The sequence below is a fragment of the Geotrypetes seraphini genome, chromosome 5 (assembly GCF_902459505.1).
Source record: "Geotrypetes seraphini chromosome 5, aGeoSer1.1, whole genome shotgun sequence".
NCBI classification, from domain to species: Eukaryota; Metazoa; Chordata; class Amphibia; order Gymnophiona; family Dermophiidae; genus Geotrypetes; species Geotrypetes seraphini.
This window is the reverse complement of record NC_047088.1, coordinates 155,227,429-155,251,305: the sequence shown is the minus strand read 5'-3', so window position 1 is coordinate 155,251,305 and position 23,877 is coordinate 155,227,429. Positions and strand designations below refer to the sequence as shown.

General features: G+C 41.6%; 1 protein-coding gene and 1 long non-coding RNA gene across 4 annotated transcripts in view; one reads left to right on the top strand and one right to left on the bottom strand.

Annotated features, from left to right (window-relative positions):
• MAP3K13 (mitogen-activated protein kinase kinase kinase 13) overlaps nt 1–23,877 on the top strand; it is a 224,195-nt gene that overhangs the window by 101,568 nt on the left and 98,750 nt on the right. For all 3 annotated transcript variants that reach the window (XM_033946741.1, XM_033946742.1, XM_033946740.1), the window contains exon 2: nt 8,473–9,050. In XM_033946741.1, coding sequence (XP_033802632.1) covers nt 8,549–9,050 — 502 coding nt within the window. In that variant the 5' untranslated portion in view covers nt 8,473–8,548. The remainder of the gene's footprint in view (nt 1–8,472; nt 9,051–23,877) is intronic.
• On the bottom strand, nt 14,947–15,339 carry LOC117361426. Its single transcript, XR_004539646.1, has 2 exons — nt 15,199–15,339; nt 14,947–15,076 (listed from the first exon to the last, which is right to left on the bottom strand). It is a non-coding gene; the product is annotated as an uncharacterized LOC117361426 (long non-coding RNA).

The following is a 23,877-nucleotide window of genomic DNA, read 5'->3' as shown; positions in this document are numbered from 1 at the left end:
AATTCCCCTCCACATTCAGCGTAGACCCCAAAAGACTAGCAGGAAGTTCATAAAAGAATCTATAAAGAAGTTTTGATAAGAAAATTAATTTTTATAATCATATAAAATGAGTAATGTGAGAACCTGGAGAAGCTCTGAGTTGTATAAAACCACTAGAACTTGTTTTTTGACATTCTAGATTTTTTTTTTTTTTTAAACCTTTACATTCTATTTATGACTTAGTAAACATAGAGGGCACATTGTGGCCTGTCTGAATTGGGACAGAATCTGTGGGTACTTTTTACCCTAGCACTGTGCCCTAAAGAGGCAATTCTGTAACTACACATTTCCAGTTAGGTGCTGGAAGGTGCATGATAGAAGTGGAATATAGGTGCCTAGGTTCCATTATAGAAAACAAGTATATCCAACTGTCAGTGTACCTACCATTTAAGTGCTCTTAATTATTCTAGCCTTAGTGCTGACATGCTATGCATAACTTACATTCTAGTACAATGTGTTTAGTAGTCCTGAATGCTAGTTATCCTTCTGCAACAACTTGTAGGTTCAGGGAGATGTCGCACATCTTTCAACTCCGCCTCCTTCCCGGTGGTCTGTCTCATGTCTCCTCAGTTTTCCCTGCTGCAAGCAAGTTGAGAAGGTGTTTTTCTGATCTGCACTGACATTTTTTTATTATTTTCACATTTTGTTTTTGGATCCAAATTTTGAGGCTTGGTGCCCAGAGGATCCAACTTGGGTCCTCTGCCTGAGAGAAGAAGCAGACTTGCCACAGTGAAGTCTATAGCTAGCAGGATCAACCCTCAAGGATATCATCTAGCCAGCCTGCTTTAATATTTTGTGGTGATAAACACTGGCTTTATTTTTCAAAAAGGCTTAAGTCCAGTGTAATAGAATCAAACACCACTACTTTTTTTACACCTGGAACAAAGAAAGCTTGAAATCACTTTGGTATGTAGTTTAGGACGCCTCAGCCCCACCACTCCACCGCTGCAATTGAATTTAGTATTACACCGGGAAGGCTGTGTGGTGCCTCATCATCGACAGTCCATTAATAATGTTTTTTTGCAAACTTTAATTCTGTGAACATTTCTTAATCAGAATATATGTGCTAATACTGAATTTACTAAAAAGTATAAATATTAACTTATCTCAGCCGCCTTGGGAGCCAGACCCGACATGTTTCGCACTGCTTGAGTGCTGTTTCAAGGGTCTCCCTGCGAGAGTAAAAGGAGAAAAAACTAAGTCAAAAAGTTGACACTTAGTTTCCCCCCCCAGAAAATTTATTAAAAGTGTATAATTAGATATTTTACATCCCGAAAGAATTTTATTATTAAACTAAGCAAAAAGGACTCACCGGGGCTGCCGTTGTCATCCGACTCCTGCTATAACATTTTTTTCTTTTGATGGCGGCGGCGTCTCCCGGGTCCATTTAAATATCAGCTGTGATCAAATCTTAAGCCCTCCTACTTGGTGACGAACCTCCACATCTCAGCCTATATTTTGTGGAGCATGGGGTCTGTTCCCCTATAGCTTACTCACATCTCTGCTTTATTAGGAGCTTGAGCGTAGGCTGTTTGGCCCTATGTCTGGCTGTTTGGGCTTTATTGTGAGCCGGCAGCATTTTCCTCCTCCCGTCGTGGTATGAGGATTAGGTTCAATAGGTTCAGTCTGACTGAGCCCAAAGACCACAGTTTGTGGAGCATATTTGAAGCAGAAAGCTTCTCTAGCATCCCAGCTGCAGTTCTGAGCTGAAGCAGGCAGGCACCACATGGCACAGTGAGTAAGGCTATTGTAGCCTATGGGGAAAATTGTGTGTGTGTGTAGGGTGGGGGGTCCTGAATTTTGCAGTTTTGGGAGTTTCTGGGGTTTGATACAGTTGGATTTTTTTTACTTTTAATTTGGCTTCCCTGGGCCATTATTAACGCCAAAATCACTGCCATGGTGGCCATCTTGGATTTCTCAATTTTATTTTAAAAGCCTCTATCTGCCTTAAAACCCTTTGATTTTATTTAAAATTGATAGGGATGGACTCCTCAAGCCTTTCTAACCCTGTATTATGCCAGGTTTGCACAGGATGGTTGGCTGAGGAACATCCATGTTCTGCATGAGGGGATGCAGGAGCCATGTGCTCAGTCACCTCTGAGTCCTCTAGGGCTGGTGATCCACAGAGGGCTCGATTTCCAGAGAAGAAATCCCTGCCAGAGCCCGCAGACAGTGAATTGGCGAAGCACAGATGCACAATCGTCGTGGAGCCCAGGAGGAGAAAAATTGAGTCCCTGCGATGGGTCCTGTGGGCAGTTAAGGCAGGGCTTTACTCCAGATTTTAAGTCTGATGTGCAGTGCATATTTAAATTGTTGGCATTCTCCTTTGTCTCTGGAGGCACATTAGTGTGGTAGCATTCAGAGTACCCTACTGCTGAAATCAGACCCAATCCAGGACCAGGTGATCCAGTCAGAGAAGGACTGGGATGATTGGAGTTCTGCATCCATAACTTTATTATCCCAGGGAGATGCTTCTCTCCTGGAAGATTTTGGTTTTCAGTCTGAGACCAGAGGTTAAGAGGCGATAGCGGCCCTTGACTAAGGGGAGGACCTTACAGTGCGTTGACTGTTCAAGACAGCATTGCTTCTGGGCATTATTATGGATTCACTGTGGGAATTAACATTGGAATCCCTGCAAGCATCAACTTCACAGTAGTGATGAGTGGCTCCAGAGGGCTCCCTGCAGGTAACTAAGACTATGTCTAAACTCTACCCTATGGCTCCTGATTTCTAGCCGATGTTTGTTCAGCCTAAGGTAGATTTGCTGGTACCACAAGTCACCAAGCAGACTTCTTTGCTCAGCAAAGGAGGAGTAATGTTAACGACACTCAGGATCACAAAGTAGATGTGGTCCATAAGACAATTTAAAACCTTGACTCTAGGGATTAAAGTTGCTGCGGCAGCCTCATTTGTGACATGTGCTTGCCACACGCAGCTAAATTGGCTTCCATCATAAGGACTGCTCCCAAATGGCTCTTATGGGAGTGAATTATATAGCGGATTCTCTTTATGACATTATTAGAGCCATGAACAAAGTTTCTGCTTATTCCATCTCTACCTGCAGAATGCTGTGGATCAGGCAATGGGATGAAGATTCAGATTCTAAGGCCACTTTCAGCAGACTTCTCTTCAAAGGTCAAATGCTTTTGGCAAGGGCTTGGATGATCTTATGGCTCTACCAAACAGCAGACCTCGAGCCGCTAGGGGATTCAGACATGGAAATTTTCGAGCTTTTCAAAAATTTCTACTGTACTCAGGCAGGTATACCTCTCAGAGGCCTACTCAAGGGTCCAGACAGAGATTTGGCGTTGTTCGAGAATTAGAGGCTTGCAGGCATCTAACAGCCTCCAAAACAGCTGAATGATGCCAGGTCTGGGGCTGTGCACCCCACCCAAATAGGGGGCAGATTGTTGGCTTACTGGAGAGTCTGGGCACAGATATTTTTTGGACTTCTAGGTGCCGGAGATCATCTGAGAAAGCTACATGGAAAAAGCTGTAAACAAAAAAAGTAGATTGCTTTTACAGCCGAAGATTCGAGCCTGGAAGCACTGGGTTGGATGCGCTAGTTCAACCTTGTCCAGAGAGAGGGCTCTTGTACATGATTGCCCCTTGGCCCATGTAAGGTGAGGTCATCTGTCGGATTGTGAATCATCCAGAGTTGATTGTTCTGGTGGTGCCAGAATAGGCCCATAGGCCATGGTTCACAGAATTTTTCTCCCAGTTACCTAAGATATGCATTAAAAAAAAGGGCCTTTTATGCCTGGTAGCAGGGCATATACTGTAAGTGGCTACAAGCTTCATAAATGTTAGTGCTGGTTGCACACAGTTTATGTCTTGGGTTTTATTAACTTTTAGGTCCTTTTACTAAGGTGCGGTAGCTGATTTAGCACGCACTAACTGATTTAGCGTGTGCTAAGTGTTTTAGCGCGCGCTAACAACTAACACGTCCATTATATCCTATGGATGCGTTAGCGTTTAGTGCAAGCTAAATCGATTAGCACACGCTAAATCAGTTAGTGCACACTAAAACACTTAGCGTGCCTTTGTAAAAGAGGGGGGTTTGCTTATTATAGTTCCTACAGAGCAGAACAGAAGTGTATTGTTGGAGATTCCTCATGTCCCTTGTTATGCCTTCTATCTAGGAGACAGCCCACTGGGAAAGAGACGGAGTTGAAAGATGTGTGACATCCTTCTGCAACAACTTGTGGGTTCAGGGAGATAACTGTAGCATTCAGAACTACTAGACACCAATCGCCAACCGCACACCAACCTAGCCAGCAAATTAACCGTTCCCCTTAACTGTATCTATGACATCCTGTATGTCTGTCTTGTCTGTTTAGATTGTAAGCTTTTTCGAGCAAGGACTGCCTTCTATGTGACTCTACAGCACTACAGAAATAATAATTAATAGTAGTATTTGTAGTAATAGTAGACACATTTACAAGAAGATTATTGAGGTAAGAAAAGAACCAATTTTTCTATATTATGCAAATTACATGAGTAGGAAACCTACCTATGTTCCACCCCTGTTCTGCCTCTGCTTCCCCCCCCCCTTTATAAATATGTCTTATGTAAATTAAGCAGCATTTGTAGAATGGTTAGGTGCCAAACAAGCATTTATGTGTAAGCACGCATATGTGCACTTAAAATGCTAGCTTTCAGCTGATCAGTGGCAGATTTTGCCAAAATGGCACTATTTTTTACTTTCAGAAAATAGATGGTAGATTTTATATGGAAGTGACTCAGACAGAACTCCAACTAATGTTTAATGGTTATCAGCAAATGTATATATTTTTATTTTACATTGGTTGCTTATTTGTTTCTTTTTTTATTGTTTTTGATTCTTTTATGCTTTCTGATATGGTACTGAATGGAATTATCTGTTTAATTTTTTTGACGGGAGAATATGGTTTATGTAAGGGTGGTGGTAATGGAAATATAAGTAGCCTGTAGATCTCTTTCTCTAAGAAAATCCCTGGGGAGAGCTTAGTGGCTATTTTAAGAAGAAAGTGGATTAGAAGCAGTTTCAGTAATGTGACTCATTTCAGGGAACCTTTCTAAGGTACATAGATTGCTCTGTAATCTGAAGAAAATATGGGCTTCAATTAGTTCTCGGCTCATGTGCACATGCTGGCACAATATACTGTATATTATATAATTTACTATTACTTTTACTACTATTTAACACTTCTATGAATGGCCTATGGAGCGCTGCACATTTTGACATTAAATAGACCAATGTCTCTCAAACTTTTTCGAGCTGGGGCACACTAAAGGTAGTGGTCATGGTTTGAAGCACCCAGAAGTGCATAGACGTTGCCGTGATGACATCACACATATGCATGACATCATCACATCGACGTCCACGCATGTGCAGAGGCCCTCCAGATAGGTCCTGAGATGCCAGTAGGGGGTGCCAGCAGGGAAGAGGGCCGGAGAAAAGGAGAGGCACTGGCGCCAGCTGATTGCCTACAGCAGTGTTTCTAAACTATTTCAAGCTAAGTACCCCCTAAGTCTAACAAATAGCAACTGAGTACCCCAACCACAGACCTCCCTAGGCCCACCCAAGCTCTGCCCCAGATCACATCCCTTTTACTAATTGTAATGCAATTTTTTTCATTCATTTTTCATATACACACAAAATACACAGCAGATATAAATTCTCAAAACTGACACATTTCAGTCACTATGTTGAAAATAAAATCATTTTACCTACCAGCGATCCTCTGCAGGCTGCTGTAATTAGCTTTAAAGGAGGCCAGGGGGAAGCTGGAGGACGCTAGAGAGAAGGGGGAAACATGCAGGCTTTCAACGAATCGGGCAGCGCTGGCACTGTACCGCGTAGGTAAGGCAACTGGCAGGCGCCTCTCTTCCTCCTTAGTGTGCTGCGCACGCTTGGAATATCAGGAGGCACACAGTTTGAGATACACTAAAATAGACAGTCCCTGCTCAGAAGAGCAGTATATTTAGGAAATGAATACTTTGTCCTCTTCTTCAAGTTCTTGATTTCTGACATACAGCTCTTCAAACAGAATCTCATTATACACATTAGAGATGTATGAACAACAATTTGAAAAAAGCAGCAAATTAGCTGGAGTTCTGCCTGAGCCTCTTCAATATGAAATCTACCATCTATTTTTACAAAATAAAAAAACTGTGCAATTTTGGCAAAAAATGCCACTGATCAGTTGAAAGCAACCGTGGTTTAATACCTAAGCCAAGAGATGAGTACATTGACTGATGAGCTTCTTTCATCGAACTGGGCTGTAAATGCTGATCTTAGAAACTGTCTGCGATCGACTGGGATTATTTTATTTTAATTTCCCATTTTTATTTTTCCTGGATATATTTAATTTTTACTCTTTTCCTTCTCTTCTGTTTTATTTTCTTTGATTTTATGCTTTAATATTGGATTTTGTAGTTCCCTTCGATTCGACCTTTTTGCACGCCTCTTTGTATTTACAATACTTTTCTGTCTCTTCTCTCTTAGTTCCATATTTACTATAATTTAGATTGTGAGCCCGCTGGGACAGAGAGGATTACCTCATTTTATTGTATTAGTATTGTAAACCTCTTTTTTTTATTGTTTATTTATCATTTTAATGAATCCTATATACAAAGATGTTTAAAGAAATACAGAAATATAATATTCTCTTAGTCATAATACATACTAATCATCTAATACAGTCCACAACTTAGGGAGAAGAGACAAGATGAAAGGGGAAATATACAAAGGAAACTAAACACAATAAGAAATAGAGCAGTCAGATCTTAACCTATCCAAAATAAAATTACCGCATTATTAACCTGTATCATTCGGACTGAGTGGAGATACCTTTACCTTCAAGGAAAAAACCTAATTGGGCAGGTTCAAAAAAAAATATTTACTTCCCTGATAGGAAATAAAACATTTACAAGGAAATCGCAACTGAAAACTTGCCCCCAAAGCAATCACCTTTGATCTATATAACAGAAATTCTTTCCTCCTGGATTGCGTCCACCTTGAAACATCAGGAAATATATATACCCTTTCCCCCAAATAGGAAATCTGCTTTAAATTAAAATATAATTTCAGCAACATCTCTTTATCTTGAAGAAATACCAACGAGACCAATAAAGTAGCTCTTCCCTGAATTTCAATATCAAAGGACTGCAGAATAGCAGAAACATCTAATTGAGCATTTTCATCTGCTATAGCTTTTTCTTTCTGCACTTGTTTTATATAATAAATTCTTTGTATCGGGGGAAGACTTGCTTCAGGTACATTTAAAACATTCAACATAAAGTTCTTAAAAGTTCTATGTACAAGTATTATACCAAATCATAGTTTAAATCTTCCCCCATAATAAATGAAATTCTTTAATCTCTTATTCTGTTAGTCTGTTTTGATTATTGTAAGCTATGTTGATGATGGATTCTTTTTTACCTGTATGTGTGCACATTATATGTATGTACTTCTAGCAATGCTGTAGCAATGATAAATAGTAATAAGATTTTGTTGACTTGTTGGATTTTGCTATAAGCTATAAGATACATTAGGTCCCCTGACAAATATGAGCTTTGCAGCTGTGGCACGATATTTATTTTATTTAAAACATTTATTATCTGCCTAAAAACTAGGCGGCTTATAATAAAAACATCTACAATCACCAACAGACATATATAAAATTCAAAAACCATCAGTTACATCAGTGGTTCCCAAACCTGTCCTGGGGGACCCCCAGCCAGTCAGGTTTTCAAGATATCCCTAATGAATATGCATGAGAGAGATTTGCATACATGTCACTTCCATTATATGCAAATCTCTCTCATGCCTATTCATTAGGGATATCTTGAAAACCTGACTGGCTGGGGGTCCCCCAGGACAGGTTTGGGAACCACTGAGTTACATCAATAAAATTAACAGAGTGTCTTTAAGATTGATCTAATACACAAATCTTCCTAGCTTCAACCAACCCTTACTTCAATGAAATGCCTGGACATAAAGATATGTCGTTAATAATTTCCTGAAACTAAGCACATACTCACAGAAACACAAGTTTCCAGGAATGCCATTTCATAAAACTGGTCTAGCAATAGAGAAAGAAGATTTTGCTGTATTCGCATAATGTGCATGACCCCTTATTCTAACATTCAACAGCATATGTTTCTCAGATCTCAATGCATGCTCCTGCTTGTTAATCTGTAAAATTTCACTAAAATAAATGGGGACTTTACCATAAATACCATGCTGAACCAATTTCAGAATATTATAATAAATATGAAATTGCACTAGAAGCCAATGCAATTTCTTCAGTATAGGGGTAATGTGATACTCCCATAAGTATACGAGCAGCAGATATATTTGCCAACTTAAGTTCTCACATCTGTAATAAACATATTCACTTATAATAATGTTATTTCAAGGTGTTTATTTTCTGTTGGTCTTTCTAGGTGCAGATGACGCCAGTTGTTGGCATGAGCTTGTGTACAAAGAGGTCTTTTAAAACTGAATCAAGCTGACTCACCAATGCACACTCATGGTACTATGGCTAACCCTCAGGAGCCCCTGAGTTGGTCGTCTTCTCCCAACCTGATCTCTAAGACCCTGAATGAGGACAAAAAGTTTATGGTGCACCATGATGTGTATGTACCCACTGCAATCCTCCCTTCTTCCAAGATCCTGGAAGATGTGCAAGAGAAGTTCATACCTCAGACAGACCTGAGTGATAACTTGAACAGCCAAGGCACCACAGCTGTGCTGACCAGCATCAGTGAGGACTCGAGGAACCAGTTTGAAAACAGTGTGCTTCAGCTGAGGGAGCAAGATGATGCCGAGACTACTGTTCCTCAGGGGAACCATTATTCAGGGGATGGGTGCAGCAATACTGGCATGGAGGACATAAAAATCCATTTTAACAGGTCTGGAAGTGGGAACGGAGGATTTCTTGAAGGGCTTTTTGGCTGCTTGAGACCTGTGTGGAATATCATAGGAAAAGCTTACTCCACGGATTATAAACTACAGCAACAAGGTGAGCCATGGGTGTGTGTTGGGGGAGGAAGAGAAGAAATATAGCAGAAATATCATGTGTGATCCTATAGTAATGAGAGAAAAAAAGGCATAATGAAGAACAGCAAAGTTCTCATGAAGGACTCAACACAAGCTGTGTTTTGGCTTATAAGCCTTCATCAGGAGTCCAAATCAGAGTAATCTCATAGAGGTGTGTAAGAAAATACATAAAGAGCTCCTATAAAACAACCCTGGTTAGTCGAAATAAAGTTTGTATTGAACCAGGCTTGTTTTATAGGAGCTCCTGATGAAGGCTTGTAAGCCGAAACAAAGCTTATGTTGAGTCCTTCATGAAAACTGTTTATCAATAAAGAGCTTTTACAGAATCGATCATTTTGCTGTTCTCCATTGTGCCTTTTTTCTCCCTCTTTTTTGGAAAATCTGTTGGCTTTTCATGGGCTGTTTATATCTTCTCTGTTTGTTTTTGATCCTATAGTAATTATATAGTGCTGTAATATTAGATTCTCTGGTAATTCAATGTTTTGTTCTCATGCAGTATTTTAATTACAGTGAAACGCCAATTATCTGAACTCCAGTTTTCCGGATTGCTTTGGGGTTCATTAGCCCAGTGCCCCCTTTCCCCCAAACTGGGAGATTTTCCCCCACCAATGATTGGACATGAATTTTTTTTCTTTGCTTCTAATAATTTGTTAATAAAAAATACCTTCAGCGCACCCCCACCCTCCACCCATGACAAGAAAAGGCAACAAAAATAGTTGCCGAGACTTCCAGTGGCAGTCTCATGAGGCTACTCATAGCCTTGCAAGACTGCCCCTGGAAGTCTCGGCAGTTATTTTCGTCACTGACAGAGCATGGGCAAGAGCAAGTAGGATCGCTCCTGTCCCAGCGCTGCTGCTCGACCACCAGGGAAACAGGGTAGGCCTGGGGTCTTTCCTCTGGGTCCGGGAGAGGGTTGGTGGTGCCTGTTCAGTGAGGGAGGGGGAATGCTGCCTTTTTTGTTGTGGGGGGTGGTTCTGAAGGTATTTTTAATTAACAATTATTAAAACCAAAGAAAAATAAATAAATGTCCAATCATCCAGAATGTTGATTATCCGGACTACCCTCTTCCAAGGATAGTCTGGATAATTGGCGTTCCACTGTATTTGAAATACAAGTACTACAGTCATTTTCTTATAGAGGAGATGCGGACACAGAAAGAGGTAGAGAAGAACACAGAGGGATGTTGCATATGAGTGAAGAATAAGGTGATAGGGAGAGATCTCGAATGGAAGTGGAGAGAGAGAGAGAGTTGAGATTTTGGAGGAATGAGGGAAGAGGTTATGCTGGATGGAGAGGGCAAGAGGAGATACCAGTGAGAAGAGAGAGAAAGAGAAGATGCTGGAAGGGGGGAGAGAGGGGTGAGTTAGCAAAAGAACTGGAGAATAATAGGATGAGGGTTATGGAACGCTATAAGTAAAGGAAGGTAGAGATGCATAAAAATAAATGGAAGAAAACCGAAAAGAAAATGTTAATAAAGTCAGAGATGAATGTAGAAGAAAAAGTAAAGAAGATAGGAAGGGAGAGAAGTGGCAGATGGACTGGAAAGAAAATAAAAGAAGAGAAAGTAGAAACTGGGCTACAAATGAATAAAATGGCCAGAGAACAAAGATAGAAAATTTTTATTTTTAATTTCATGAACAGAAAATGCAGTTTTACAGTAAATATACACTGCTTTCTTTTTATTTTTCAAAGTGTTGAGTGCTGTTTCTATTTCTCTGTTGTTGCACTGCATGTAGCACATGTCTTCTTGAGGTTTAAGTTTTAAATTTTTGTCTACATATTTTAAGTTTGGGCTCCTTTTACAAAGATGCGTTAGGGCCTTAATGCGCGGAATAGCAAGCGCTAAAATGCCCCGCGCGCTAGCCACTACCGCCTCCTCTTGAGCAGGCGGTAGTTTTTCAGGTAGCGTGCGCTAAAAATGCTAGTGCCTGTTGATAATATTCCAGATTGGTTATGGTTGGAATGGCGACTCATGTTTCCTCTGCAATTATGCCATGTACTTAGTATCAACATGCCTAGATTATATAAAGAAAATAGATTATTTGTAGACACATGGAAAACAATAAGATATGTGAGTAATTTATCACCTATTCCAATTCACAAATCAAACTATTTGGCTGAACTCCAAGATTCAAATTGGCAGTTTTAAGATTATTTGGAAGCATTGGATGATTGTAGGAATACGTGTATTAGAAGATGTTATCTCTAATGGTAAACTGCTTGAGTTTTCACAGTTGCAACATAAATATGGCCTTAATAAATCACAAAATTTTAGATGGATGCAACTGAAGCAGGCCATTCAGGTGGGGTTCCCTGAATGGAAAAATCTTAATAATCAATATAGTCTGGAATTCTTATGCTTTCAGGTGGACTTCCTGGGACAAATTAATATCTGGATTTATGAATAAAAAACCAAAGACTGGTCTTCGAGGCATTTGGAGCATTGAGATTAAGCATCAAATTACTGCATTTCAATGGCCACAAATTTGGTCTTGGAGGATGAGATGCACAATGTCTGCATCCATGAGACAAACATGGTTTTTCTTGCTACATAGAGCATTCTGGACCCGTGTTCGTTTAAAAAAATTAGATTGCTCTAAGTCTGATAGATGTTGGCATTGTCATCTTGAAGCTGGGACTTTAGATCATTTATTGTTCTATTGTCCATTTATTATGGAATTTTGGAAATCAATTTGGGGCCAAATTAATAGTTTATTAGAAAATCATGTAGCATTATCATATGATACAATATTATTTGGCATGTGTATGAGAGTTAATAATAATAATAACTTTATTTTTCTATACCGCCATAATCTTGCGACTTCTAGGCGGTTCACAAAGAAGAAGAGCTGTACAATCAGCGAATTACAGTAGATGAATGCAAGGTGGTTGAAAGGAAAATTATACATAGGTTGAATTATAAGAAATTAACTATTTTAAGAGCCAAATATCTTCCAAAAATAATAAACTCTTACTTATCTTAACAGGAGTCGCCATACAACAAATAACATTCAATTGGAAAAATTGGAATAGATTAAACTATAGTTTTTGGTGGAATTCAGTGTGTCATATTTATAAACTGGAAAGAACATTAGCTATTCAGAAAGGAAATTTTAATAAATTTCAGGATGTGTGGGGGCCATTAACAAATTACTGCAATGAATAAGTATTATTTTCCCTGATTTGTACAAATGAAAAATTGGGATGGGGGAGGGGGGACTTTATTATATGGTATAAGCGTTATGAGATGTTGAAAAGATGAAAGGGAAAGAGATAATTCTATTTAATATGAATAATTGTAGAATTCAAGTGATGTATTTAAGTCAAACTGGTTGGTACTTTTTGTTACACTTGATGTAAGTTATAAAATGAATAAAGAATTAAAAAAAAAAACGCTAGTGCAACTTTGTAAAAGGAGCCCTTTGTGTTTGCTTGTAGTTGCATTTTCTTATGTAGGGACCTTGTGAATATGTTAGGTTTGGGATATATGTATCACAGATCTTTCACCATTTTAACCCAGATTTCTAACCTCGGTTTATATTAAAGTCAACCTCTCCCCCCCCCCATTTTTTTTTGGGGGGTAGGGATACCTTGGTTTATATTCAGATTGGTTAATATTTGAGTATATACGCTACAATAGTAATTTTGTCATAGGACATGACACTGGTGTAAAATATTTGTGTGAAAACAATAAAATTATGGGTGGAGTAATAAACTTTTCAATCAGGTCCTGCTCCAGACTATACCATTTCTGAAATAGCCACAATAAATATGTGTGAGATATAGGAGGGCATTTTTGATATGTTGTCTAAATCTGAGTTGTTGATTTGTGGAACACGCACAAAAATCCAGTTGTGAATATGACCATTTTCAAAACTGCAAAACATCTTATATTGGGTTTTTAAAAAAAATGTTCTCTGTGTGTCTTTTTGACCCATTTTCAGAAAAACAAACAAACCACATCCAAGTGAAAATGCACAAAACAAGCCATTGGGATGTAGGAGGGGCCAGCATTTGTACTAGATTGGCAACACAGACATCCCAACAGAGCAGTGGGTCACCATAGGGCACTGTAGTGAACTTCACATGAAAAGTCCCAGGTACACATCTCACCATAATCCCCTTATGGTTAGCCCTCCAAACCCCACCTAAAACCTAATGGATCCAACTGTACACCACCCCAATAGCCTTATGCCTGCAGATAAAACCTCACATGTAGAATTTGGGTGGATTTTGGAAGGCTCACAGATTCCACCATAAGTGTAGTGGTTAGAGTAGGGCAGGGGTGTCCAACCTGTGGCCCCATGAAGTATTTTGTGCGGCCCCAGTCAAAGGCAATGCAGTGTTTTCCTCTGCTGCCCCTGGGTGTTTACCGTCTTGCTGGCTCCCTCCTCTGTCTTGCTGCAGCGTTTGTGCGGCCCCAGAAACATTTTTTTCAGCCAATGCGGCCCAGGGAAGCCAAAAGGTTGGACACCCCTGGAGTAGGGTATGGGCCTGAGTCCTCATCTCTATGGTTGACTACACTGTCTATCGGGCTACTCCAGGAACCTGCTTACTGCTCTTCTAAGACTAGTCATAACATCTGAAGCTGTCATACAGGCAGGTATGTACTGTTTCATTCACATCTTTGCGAGTGGTAGGGGGGTCAGTGACTATTGGAGGAGTGTGGGAGGGGTCATGTTTACATCTCTCCAGTGATCATCTGGTCAGTTTGGGCACCTTTTTGGCACTTATTCATTACTGAAACAGGTCTAGTCTCAAATGTCTAACTTATGCCCTGAATGTATTCAAAATGATTTGATTATGTCAGAAAAATGTCCAAGTCAATAAGCATGCCCTAGTCCCGCCTACACCATACATCTAACATGCCTCCTTGAGATTTAGATGCACTGCAGATGAATAGCATAGATATCCATCTAGAATATAGGTTTCAGAACATAGCAAATTGGAAGGGTTTGTCAAGGAAAAACATCTATTTGCCCCTTTATTCCACTTTTTGGACGTTTATCTTTGTTGAAAATGAGACCCATGTTAGCATACATTTGATTCACCCAGTAAATGTGCCTGTTTTGTGTATCATGGACACCAGCCTTGATTGTGATTAGAGAATGATTCATCACCGTTCCCGTCCCCATGGATAACCGCGGGAAACCATCTTCATGTCATTCTTTAAAGAGAGAGAGAAGAATCAGAGTATGAATGGCCACAACCACTGACCCACAAGCTTTGCTTTGAAGAATGCTGGTGTAGAAGGACCGAGGTTGAAATAGACACTAGAAAATTACATGGAATTATTTCCCGTGGTTATCCGTGGGGACGGGAACGGTGATGAATTTTGTCACCGTGTCATTCTCTAATTGTGATGCTCAAGTCTGAGAGATGAGGACTCCGTAGCATAGTACTCTCAGGCAATAATATAATGCATCTTATTACTACTGTGAGGACAGTATTGTTACAACATTCCAATAAAACTGTTTTCGGTAAAGCACAGTGTGATATTATAAAATAAAGATACTCATGCAGTACTGGAAAAGGAACTGCTGCATACTTGATGTGTATGTGGTTTTATCTTGATTTTTGATATTTTATATTGGGGGATGTCTATGATGTTGTCCATAATATATAAAAGCCACTGTTGTATTCTCAATCAGATCATGCACTGTTTTGTCTTTGTTGCTGTTACTTTTAAGGTTAACAATAGATATTTTTAGTTCACTCACTTCTAATTTTTATTCTTAGTTGTATGGACCTTCAGATAGCAGCCGGGCATACAAATGCCGGTTGCTTTGCTCTTCGTCGGTCCAACCTTTATTAATTATTCATATACGACTCGTTTTGTAATTTTTTTGTTATTTTTGTTTTTTTCTTAAAATTTTCTAAATGTTAGTATTAAAGGAATGTCACTTAGCTTATAGTGATCTTGTCCTATGTTCACCTCTCTCGACATGCATGTTTCAACGTGAAACTTTTCTTCAGGGTCGAGGGAAACTACAATAAAATATCCCAATATTCATGCCTTACTTTCTTATAAATAAAAGACAAACTAACAACAGATGGTGCCTCTACTAAGTAGTAAAGTATTTACAAAGAAGAAAGAACCAGCCACTTACCGTTTGAGGGAGCTACTTCGGACTTGTAACGTGGCCGCGGTTTGCAATTAGGGCCATTAAATACAGCTGGCCTGATGCACATCAAAACGTATGCTGTCATCATCATACCAGTGCGAGGCTCAGCAGGACTGGAGCTAGTCAACTAAAGCTCTCATAGGATCGATAGCCACTCGATCTCCTCATTTAATCCTATGGGAGCCAGGGATTTAAGTTTATATATCCATTTCTGCTCTTTAACTGCCAAAGCCCTCTGAACATTGCCTCCCTCCCACCCTACTGTAACAGAATCCATAATTCTCCATTTGATGTCAGACCACTCATGCCCCATAAGCTGCCAATGCCTAACCAGAGGGGCCGTATCCCGTTCTATCCGGACCTAGGTTTTGTATTCATTTAAACGGGTCTTGATAGAGCGCATAGTGCGCCCTATATAGATTTTGTTACAAGGACATTGGATTAAATACACAACACACATGGAATCACAATTGGTAGAAGCATAAGTGTAGTATTTAATCCCAGTGTCCGGGTGTACCCAGCATTGACCTGTCATGGTCAAGTTGCACCATTGACATCTGCCGCATCCCGTATGAGTTCCCCTACTGTGAGGCACCATCACAGGCTTGCTTTTGACAAGCTCCCCAATATTTCTAGTGCATTTATATGAAAATATGGGTCTCATGGGGCAGTCGGGGACAGCTAACCGAACTACGTGTCAATGTTTGAGTATCACCTTATTTATTTTGGGGGAGAGTGGGGTAAATTTTTGAACAAAAACTAATCCCAAATCTTCCTTATCCTCATGGTAAGTGAGTAGTAGCTCACGTTGTGCAAATTTTGCCCTGGTGTACGCTTGTTGTATGATCCCCTTAGGGTATCCACTTTGGTAAAATCTATCTTTCATCTCTTTAGCCTGAATTTTGAAATCTTCAAATAACGAACAAATCCGTCGTAGGCGAAGGAATTGACTAATTAGAAGACTGTTCTTCAGCCGATCAGGATGAAAACTGTGGTAGCGAAGTAGACTATTCCTATCAGTGGTTTTCCGATACAGAGATGTTTTAAATCCTTTCACTTCTTTCTGGATGTTAATATCTAGGAATGCACGGTCCTCCCCAGGTACCATGTTGGTAGGGGCGCCTCTTCCCACTCCTCCCCTTGCCATGCGCCCCCCCCCCCCCCTTTCCCTTCCTCCGTAACTCTAGTTGTTCACCACCGCAAGTAACAACTTCAATGTATTCCTCGCGACTGTGTCAGCTTTCCCGCTGACATCGCTTCCGGGTGCCACACATAGGAAGTGATGTCAGAGGGAACGTGCCAGGGTCACGAGGAGCACGTTGAAGTTGCTACTCACGGCAGCGAACAACTAGAGGCATGGGGGAAGGGGAGTTGGGTGCGCAGCAGGGGGGATGGGGAGGAGTGGAGGGGCGCCTCTCACCCTCACTACGCCAGTGATTAGAAGTGCAGTAAGGACTCGTTGTTGAAGTAAAGGTGGGATTATTGTGGCCCATGTCAGGCAATCAAAAAGGAATTGAGGGAGAAGGAGAGAGCACAACACCATGCAGCGCGGCCATACACAATTTATTGTGGCCACATTCCAAAAAGCCAAGGTACTAGGCTGTGGGATATCCCATGGGTTTTGTCCATTTTAACAACCTGCATGATGGATCGTAAGTGTTATGTAGCTCTATGGACCTGTTTTCTACACTGCCAATCGACAGATGAGGAGACGCCAGGAGTCCCTCCTTGACTAGTTTCTGAAGCATAGGTTTCTAACCCTGGGGGAGGAGGGGATGGGGGAGATTAGAGGGGGGGAGCGTGTGATATGAATGAAGGATAGATGCCTGGGGGCTAGCATGTCTGCCTGTGTGGGTATTATCGAAAAATATGATGTGCGGAGAGTACTGGAGTTTTTCTGGTATACCTTGTACATTGATACACTAGTTACATTTGTATGGGTTTTCTTCTTTCTGCTTGGTTAGTGACGATTGTATTCCTACATTGTGCAGTTGTTCTATTTTGTTGGATTTCTGTCTGTACTCTCTTTCTCACTGTTAATAAAAATTTATTTAAAAAAAAACAAAAAACAACACCCTGCATGGTCCATCCAGTCTGCCCAAAAAGATAAACTCATGAAGGGGCATAATCAAAAGAAACGTTTAAGTCCGTTTTGGGCTTAAGTCACAAGTTGTCCAAAGTCAGACACGGGAAAAGGTCCATTTTCGAAAAATACGTCCAACATATTTTGTTTTTTTCAAAAATTGTCCAACTGTATGTCCAGCCGTCTGATCGCCCATACCGCTAAGTCATCCATCTTTATACCCCATTTTCATCCAAAAATTCATCCAAGTCACAAACGCCTAGAAAAAGACCTTTTGGGTGTGGGAGGGACCAGAAAAGTGATGGACTGGATACCCAAACATGGCACCAGAATAGTGGGGTACCTTACAGGGCACTGCTGTGAACTTCACAAAAAGGGTCCCACATAAACATCTCGCTACAGCTCCCTTATAGGTCATGGTGAGCCCCCCAAAACACCCCAAGAATCTACTAGACCCACCTATCTACCACCCCAATAGCCCTTATGGCTGCAGGAGTCACTTATATGGCAGTTCAAAAGGGTTAGGGTTTTTTTTTGGGGGGTGCACATTTTTCACCATGAATGCAGTGATTAGAGTGGCTTATGGGCCTGGGTCCTCCTCTCCATGGTTCACTAACCCACTCCTAAGACCACTTAAGCCACCAATGTACAGCTCTACTAGGCTTTCCTATGCCAGGCTGCCAGGTGCTGATGTTCTGGAGGCAGATATGTAAAGTTGTTAGTACGATTTTTATGGGGGTGGGGGGTCAATGATCACTGGGGCAGTGTGTGTGGGGTCTGTACTTTGTATCTGCAGTGCTTATCTGGTCACGTTGGATACCTTCTGTGAACATAGACCTGGTTTTAGATGGCCTAAGTCACAACGTCCAGGTTCTGTCTTGGCAGTGTTGTAAAACTTTTGGTTATATATGCAGTATGACTAAGTCTAGGACGGCCTACGTCCCGCCCAAATCTCACTCTCGACACTCCTCCTGACATGCCCCTTTTAGCTCTGGTCATTCAGCAGCACTGTGAAGGCCTAAGTCGTTTTTAAATACGTCTAAAACCAGTTCGATTATGGGCACTTAGACGACCTGTCTTACTGATCATCCAAGTGCCGATTTAGGCCGGTTTTTAGATGTTTTTCCATTTCGATTATGAGCCCCATAGCATATGGTATGATTTGATTGAACATAGGTCTACTTGATCTTAACCCACCCTTGCCATTTTTGGGGCACAGACCAAAAGTTGGCAGGACAACATTTGCATGAACCTTTACTATGGAACCTGACAGAAAAAGATGTCATTATTGGATTATCTTTTTTAAAAAGACAACCAGCCCATGAAGATGTTTTGCAGATTTCCTAATGAATGAGCTGCTGTGCATGATCTTACATTGCCACAGCTCATTAATTTAAAATTTACTTAACATCTTACATGCAGCAATCTCCTGTACACATGACATTTTATGATAGTGCAATACCAAATTTGAGAAAATTTTTTAAATGTTTTCATTCACATCTCTTCCTGGGATTTCAGGATTTGTTTGTGTTTTTGCTCACAAATATTCATCTGAGAACGTTTCCCTACATTTTTGTACATGCGCCTCCTAATATAATTTGATCCAAAAATCACCCATCAGGAAAATAAAAGTATATTTATATAGAATGGAGCTAGTAGAAATCTTATTATAATATCTAGAAGAGAAGAGAGACATGGATGATGTAGAGCAGGGGTCCCCAAAGTTCCTCCTTGAGGGCCGAATCCAGTCGGGTTTTCAGGATTTCCCCAATGAATATGCATTGAAAGCAGTGCAAGCACATAGCTCTCATGCATATTCATTGGGGAAATCCTGAAAACCCGACTGGATTCGGCCCTCAAGGAGGGACTTTGGGGACCCCTGATGTAGAGGCTCATTTTCAAAGCACATAGACTTACAAAGTTACATAGGCCCAGATTCTCATGCAGAAAGTTAGGCGGTGGTAGGTATTCTACCGTCGCCTAACGTAATCATTTTAATTAGTGTTAAACAATATGGTAATTAACCATATTGTTTAAAACCAGTTAAAAAGTAATTACCCCCCCAAAAGGCACCGCTACATGGTCTCTGGGACCAGTGCCTAGGTCCCTTGCAGCTGGCGGCGCATAATGATACCAAAGCCTGGAAGTGGGCATGGTTAGTGGCGACGTCAGACTTTAGCGTCACTGTACGCCACTGGCTGTGATTCTGATGAGACTCTAGGCTGGAACTGTAGGCTTGTGAAAGCCTGGCCTACATTTCTGGCACCTAGGGTCTCGTCAAGCTGTGATTCTATAAGCAGTTCCTGCCGGTGACTGACATGCGACAGGCACCCATGTTGTAGGTGCTGTTTACAGAATCATCCCTTTATCATATAAACTGAGATTTTTAGCCCCTCCCCCTGAAGACCACTGTCCTCCTGCTGAACTCCCCCTCCCCCTGAAGACCACCAGCATTGCTCTACTCCACTCTAAACCTCCCCTTCCCCCCAAGGCTACTGGTGTTGTTCCTCCTCCCTTCTTCACTCAAGCTGATCAGCGCTGCTGTCCACCTCCTCCTTCCCCCACCCCAACTGGCACTTTTTATACCATACGCATGCCAGTGCTGAAAGATGTTCTATGCTGGGCCAGAGCGGGGCCTTGCGCTTCTGCGCATGCTCAAGGCCTTCAGAGATTCTCATGCTCTGAGAATTGAGAATGAGAATCTGTGGTGACTTAACGTTGCTGTGGTTTTTGGTCCATTTAAGTTGCATTAAGGGCCAATTAATGTGACTTCAAGCCCTAATGCCACTTGATGAATTCCCCCCAGGGTCAAAAGGAGGTACCTCAAAGTTTTCGGCCCATTGCACTAACCATGAGGATACTCCTTTGCTGTGAAAATGTGGCAAACAACACACCATCTACAGCAGGGGTCTCAAAGTCCCTCCTCGAGGACCGCAATCCAGTCGGGTTTTCAGGATTTCTCCAATGAATGTGCATGAGAGCTATGTGCTTGCACTGCTTTCAATGCATATTCATTGGGGAAATCCTGAAAACCCGACTGGATTCGGCCCTCAAGGAGGGACTTTGAGACTCCTGATCTACAGTATGTCATTACTAATATCAAGATCCAGCTTGGAATAATTCAAGGAGACTTCTTGTTGAATATACCTCTTAACTGTTTGGGTGATGGATTTAGTCTTTTTTCTAGAGCTGGCAAAGACTCGGAGGTAATAGCCTGTACATTCTTTCTAGCAAAAAAAGAAGCTGGTATTCAAATACCAAGCCATTTTTTAGGAGTGGAGTAGAGTAATCATGGAGTGACCCACCCCATAATAGCCAGGATCCCTGCAACAAACCACAGAATCCATGATAAGGCAGCACTGAGTATGCAGAACCTAAGCTCAGTTTCTGTTGCCCTCTATACCTCAATTTAGGGGAGAGGTTTATTACTGTTATGGAAATATTGTTCCACAAGAGATGGAAAAGGTTGGATTTGGATGATACTACTAATAATCATTTCTGTAGTGCAACTAGACATACACAGCACTGTACACATTCTTTGCAGGTACTTCTGACCCTGATGGGCTCACAATCTAAGTTTTGTACCTGGGACCATGGAGGGAAGGTGACTTGCCCAAGGTCACAAGGAATTGAGATGGGAACTTAAATTAGTTCACCAGGTTCTCAACTCACTGCATTGCTATACTTCCACTACTACTGCTATTAGAGAATACAGTTAGCGGAGATGGTAAGCTACTGGTTAGGGTGGTGAACAGAGGAAAGTAGGGTTAAGAATTTAAAAGGTGGGTAATGAATTATTAGGATAGCCTCAGTTCAGAATAGGATTAAAATCATTATACCATACCATAACATAAAAATGTATTTCTATACCAATAAATACAATTCAATAAATCAATTTCTAGACCGCATAACCAAATAGTTCCATGCGGTTCACAAAAGAGTAATAAGGATACAGAAATAATCCGAAAGAAGAGATCTATACTTCTCCCTCGGTATTCGCGGGGGTTGGGTGTAGAGCCGGACCGCGAATACCGAAAAATCGCGAATAAGTTTCGGCCTGCTCTGACCCACCCCTGCCTCATTCCGGACCCTCCCGCCTCTCTCCCGGCATCCCAGACCTTAATGGTATTGCGGTATCTCTTTATCAAATTCATAGGCAAATATACTTCTCCCTCCAAATCCGCGGTTTCAGTATTCGCAGATTTGGTTATTCGTGATTTTTAATTTTTAAAAAAAAAGCTAATTCCAGACCTTCCCCGCCTCCCTCCCGGCATCCCAGACTTTACTTGGTGGTCTAGCGGGCTTTTGGGGCAGGAGCGATCTTCCTATGCTCCTGCCCGTGCAGATCACTCATAGCAAATGGCTGCCATGAGTTCCCGTAATCTCTCGAGACTACGACGGGAACTCATGGCAGCCATTTTCTATGAGTGATCTGCATGGGCAGGAGCACAGGAAGATCGCTCCTGCCCCAAAAGCCCGCTAGACCACCAAGTAAAGTCTGGGATGCCGGGAGGGAGGCGGGGAAGGTCTGGAATTAGCTTTTTTTTAAAAAATTAAAAATCACGAATAACCAAATCTGCGAATACTGAAACCGCGGATTTGGAGGGAGAAGTATATTTGCCTATGAATTTGATAAAGAGATACCGCAATACCATTAAGTTCTATGCGGTTTACAAAATAGAATAAAACAATTGTACATATACAGTTGAATGTAATACATTAATTTCCTAGGAATCTTGTAAACAAATATGTTTTCAATTGTCTCCTAAAATGCTGATATGAGCAAGAGGTCGCTATTAGAGAATTCAGATCTTTATCCCATATTGCAGCTTGAAACGACAGGGGGTCGGGGGGAGGAGAGGAGCAGAGAGAGGTAACCTGCAAGGAGTAGTAGGAGCTACAGTCCTAAACAGAATGGCATCAGGATGGAAGGGAACCTGGAGGGGACAGTGGCAGCTAAAATCCTAAACAGAATAACACAATGTGGGGCCTGGGAGATTATCTTTAGGGAACAGTAGCTACAGCCCTAAAGAGAATGGCTCTGGAGGATGGAGATTTAACTGTCACGGAGAAACAGTTACTTTATATAGAATGGTGGGTGGGAGTTAGGGGAAGACGGAGGATTAACCTGCATGAAGCAGTCCAAATAGCTTGCAAGGCAATCTGGATCGGCCCTTTTAGTCTTGATCTACCGTGATCTGTTTTGCCACTCTGTTGTTACTGACTACACTGGCTGATAGCATGCTAAATTGTAATGTATGAAGTGAACTAGCTTAAAGCCCTTGAACCTCTTTCAAGAGAAGGTAACCAGAAGCCAGCAAGGCCTTGTTGTTTTAGTCTGGAGAGGCACTGGCACTGCAGTGCACAGCAGGGATTTAAATGCTATTGTCTGCAGTTGGAATTAAAGTGCTTATTGTCTAATAATGAGTGGCTGATTTGTGTATAAGACGATGTGGCTGTCAAATAATCTCGGCAGTGAGAAGGAGGTGGGGGAAAGGTTGGTCACGTGAAGAATAAGGAACAAAAACAGCACATTGATGTTCATATTGTATTGTGCAAACAAAGCATTCTAATGGGAATGGGAGAAGGGTGGATGGCAGACAAGGGGGAGAAAAAATATGAAACTTGTTAATAGGTTAGTGTCATCTGGTGCTTGAAGAAAGACTTGCAAAGCACAGGGCAAGCTGATGCCTCTCTTTGCTACCTTCCTGCAACCGTAAGGACACTGCTGGTGACTTCTCCTTGTTAATATTTATTATTTCAGTCGTGCCATTAACATATGTGGTGCTGCATACATGATATGTTCCAATATGGCTCTGTTCTGCCCTTGGACAATTTGGGCAGGAACAGAGGGAGTATAGGTCTAAGAGAGAGCATAGAGAACGATGTGAGGACAAATTTTCTCCGTCCCTGTGGGATCTCTCTGCCCCTGCCCTGTCCCCACAAGCGCTGCCCCTGCCCCATTCCTGCAAGCTCTGTCCTCATTTGCACAAACTTTGAACACTTTTAAATCATAAGTGTTTGAGGTTTGTGCAGTTAAGGCAGAGCTTGCAGGATTGTAAAAATACTGTATTTAGCTGCTATACAGATAAGTTATACATTTACAGGCAGATTCTGTATAGGACCAGGAAGTGACAACAGAGGGAGAGCCGAGGCCAGCATGGGCAGCAGGTTGGAGATGCTGCTTGCATCAGTGAAGTTAGTGGTATGGGGAAGAGAAGGGGTACGCGTGCAACAGGGGGATGGGGAAGGAGCAGGGGGGCAGAGAAGAGGGTGGGGTTTCACCGCCCCAGGCACCTCCTACCTTTGCTATGCTACTGGCTTTGGGCCAGAAAGCACGATTGGTATCTGACCCTCTACAAGTTCCCTTTTCAAATCAGCTTACATAGAAACATGATGGCAGGTAAAGGCCAAATGGCCCATCTAATCTGCCCTCCGCAGTAACCATTATCTCTTTCTCTCTCTGAGAGATCCCACGTGCCTATTCCAGGCCCTCTTGAATTCAGACACAGCCACCCAAAGAGCAGATCTAGAACAACTGGTGCCCCAGAACCAAGATGTGTTCTCTGCGAAACTGGGCT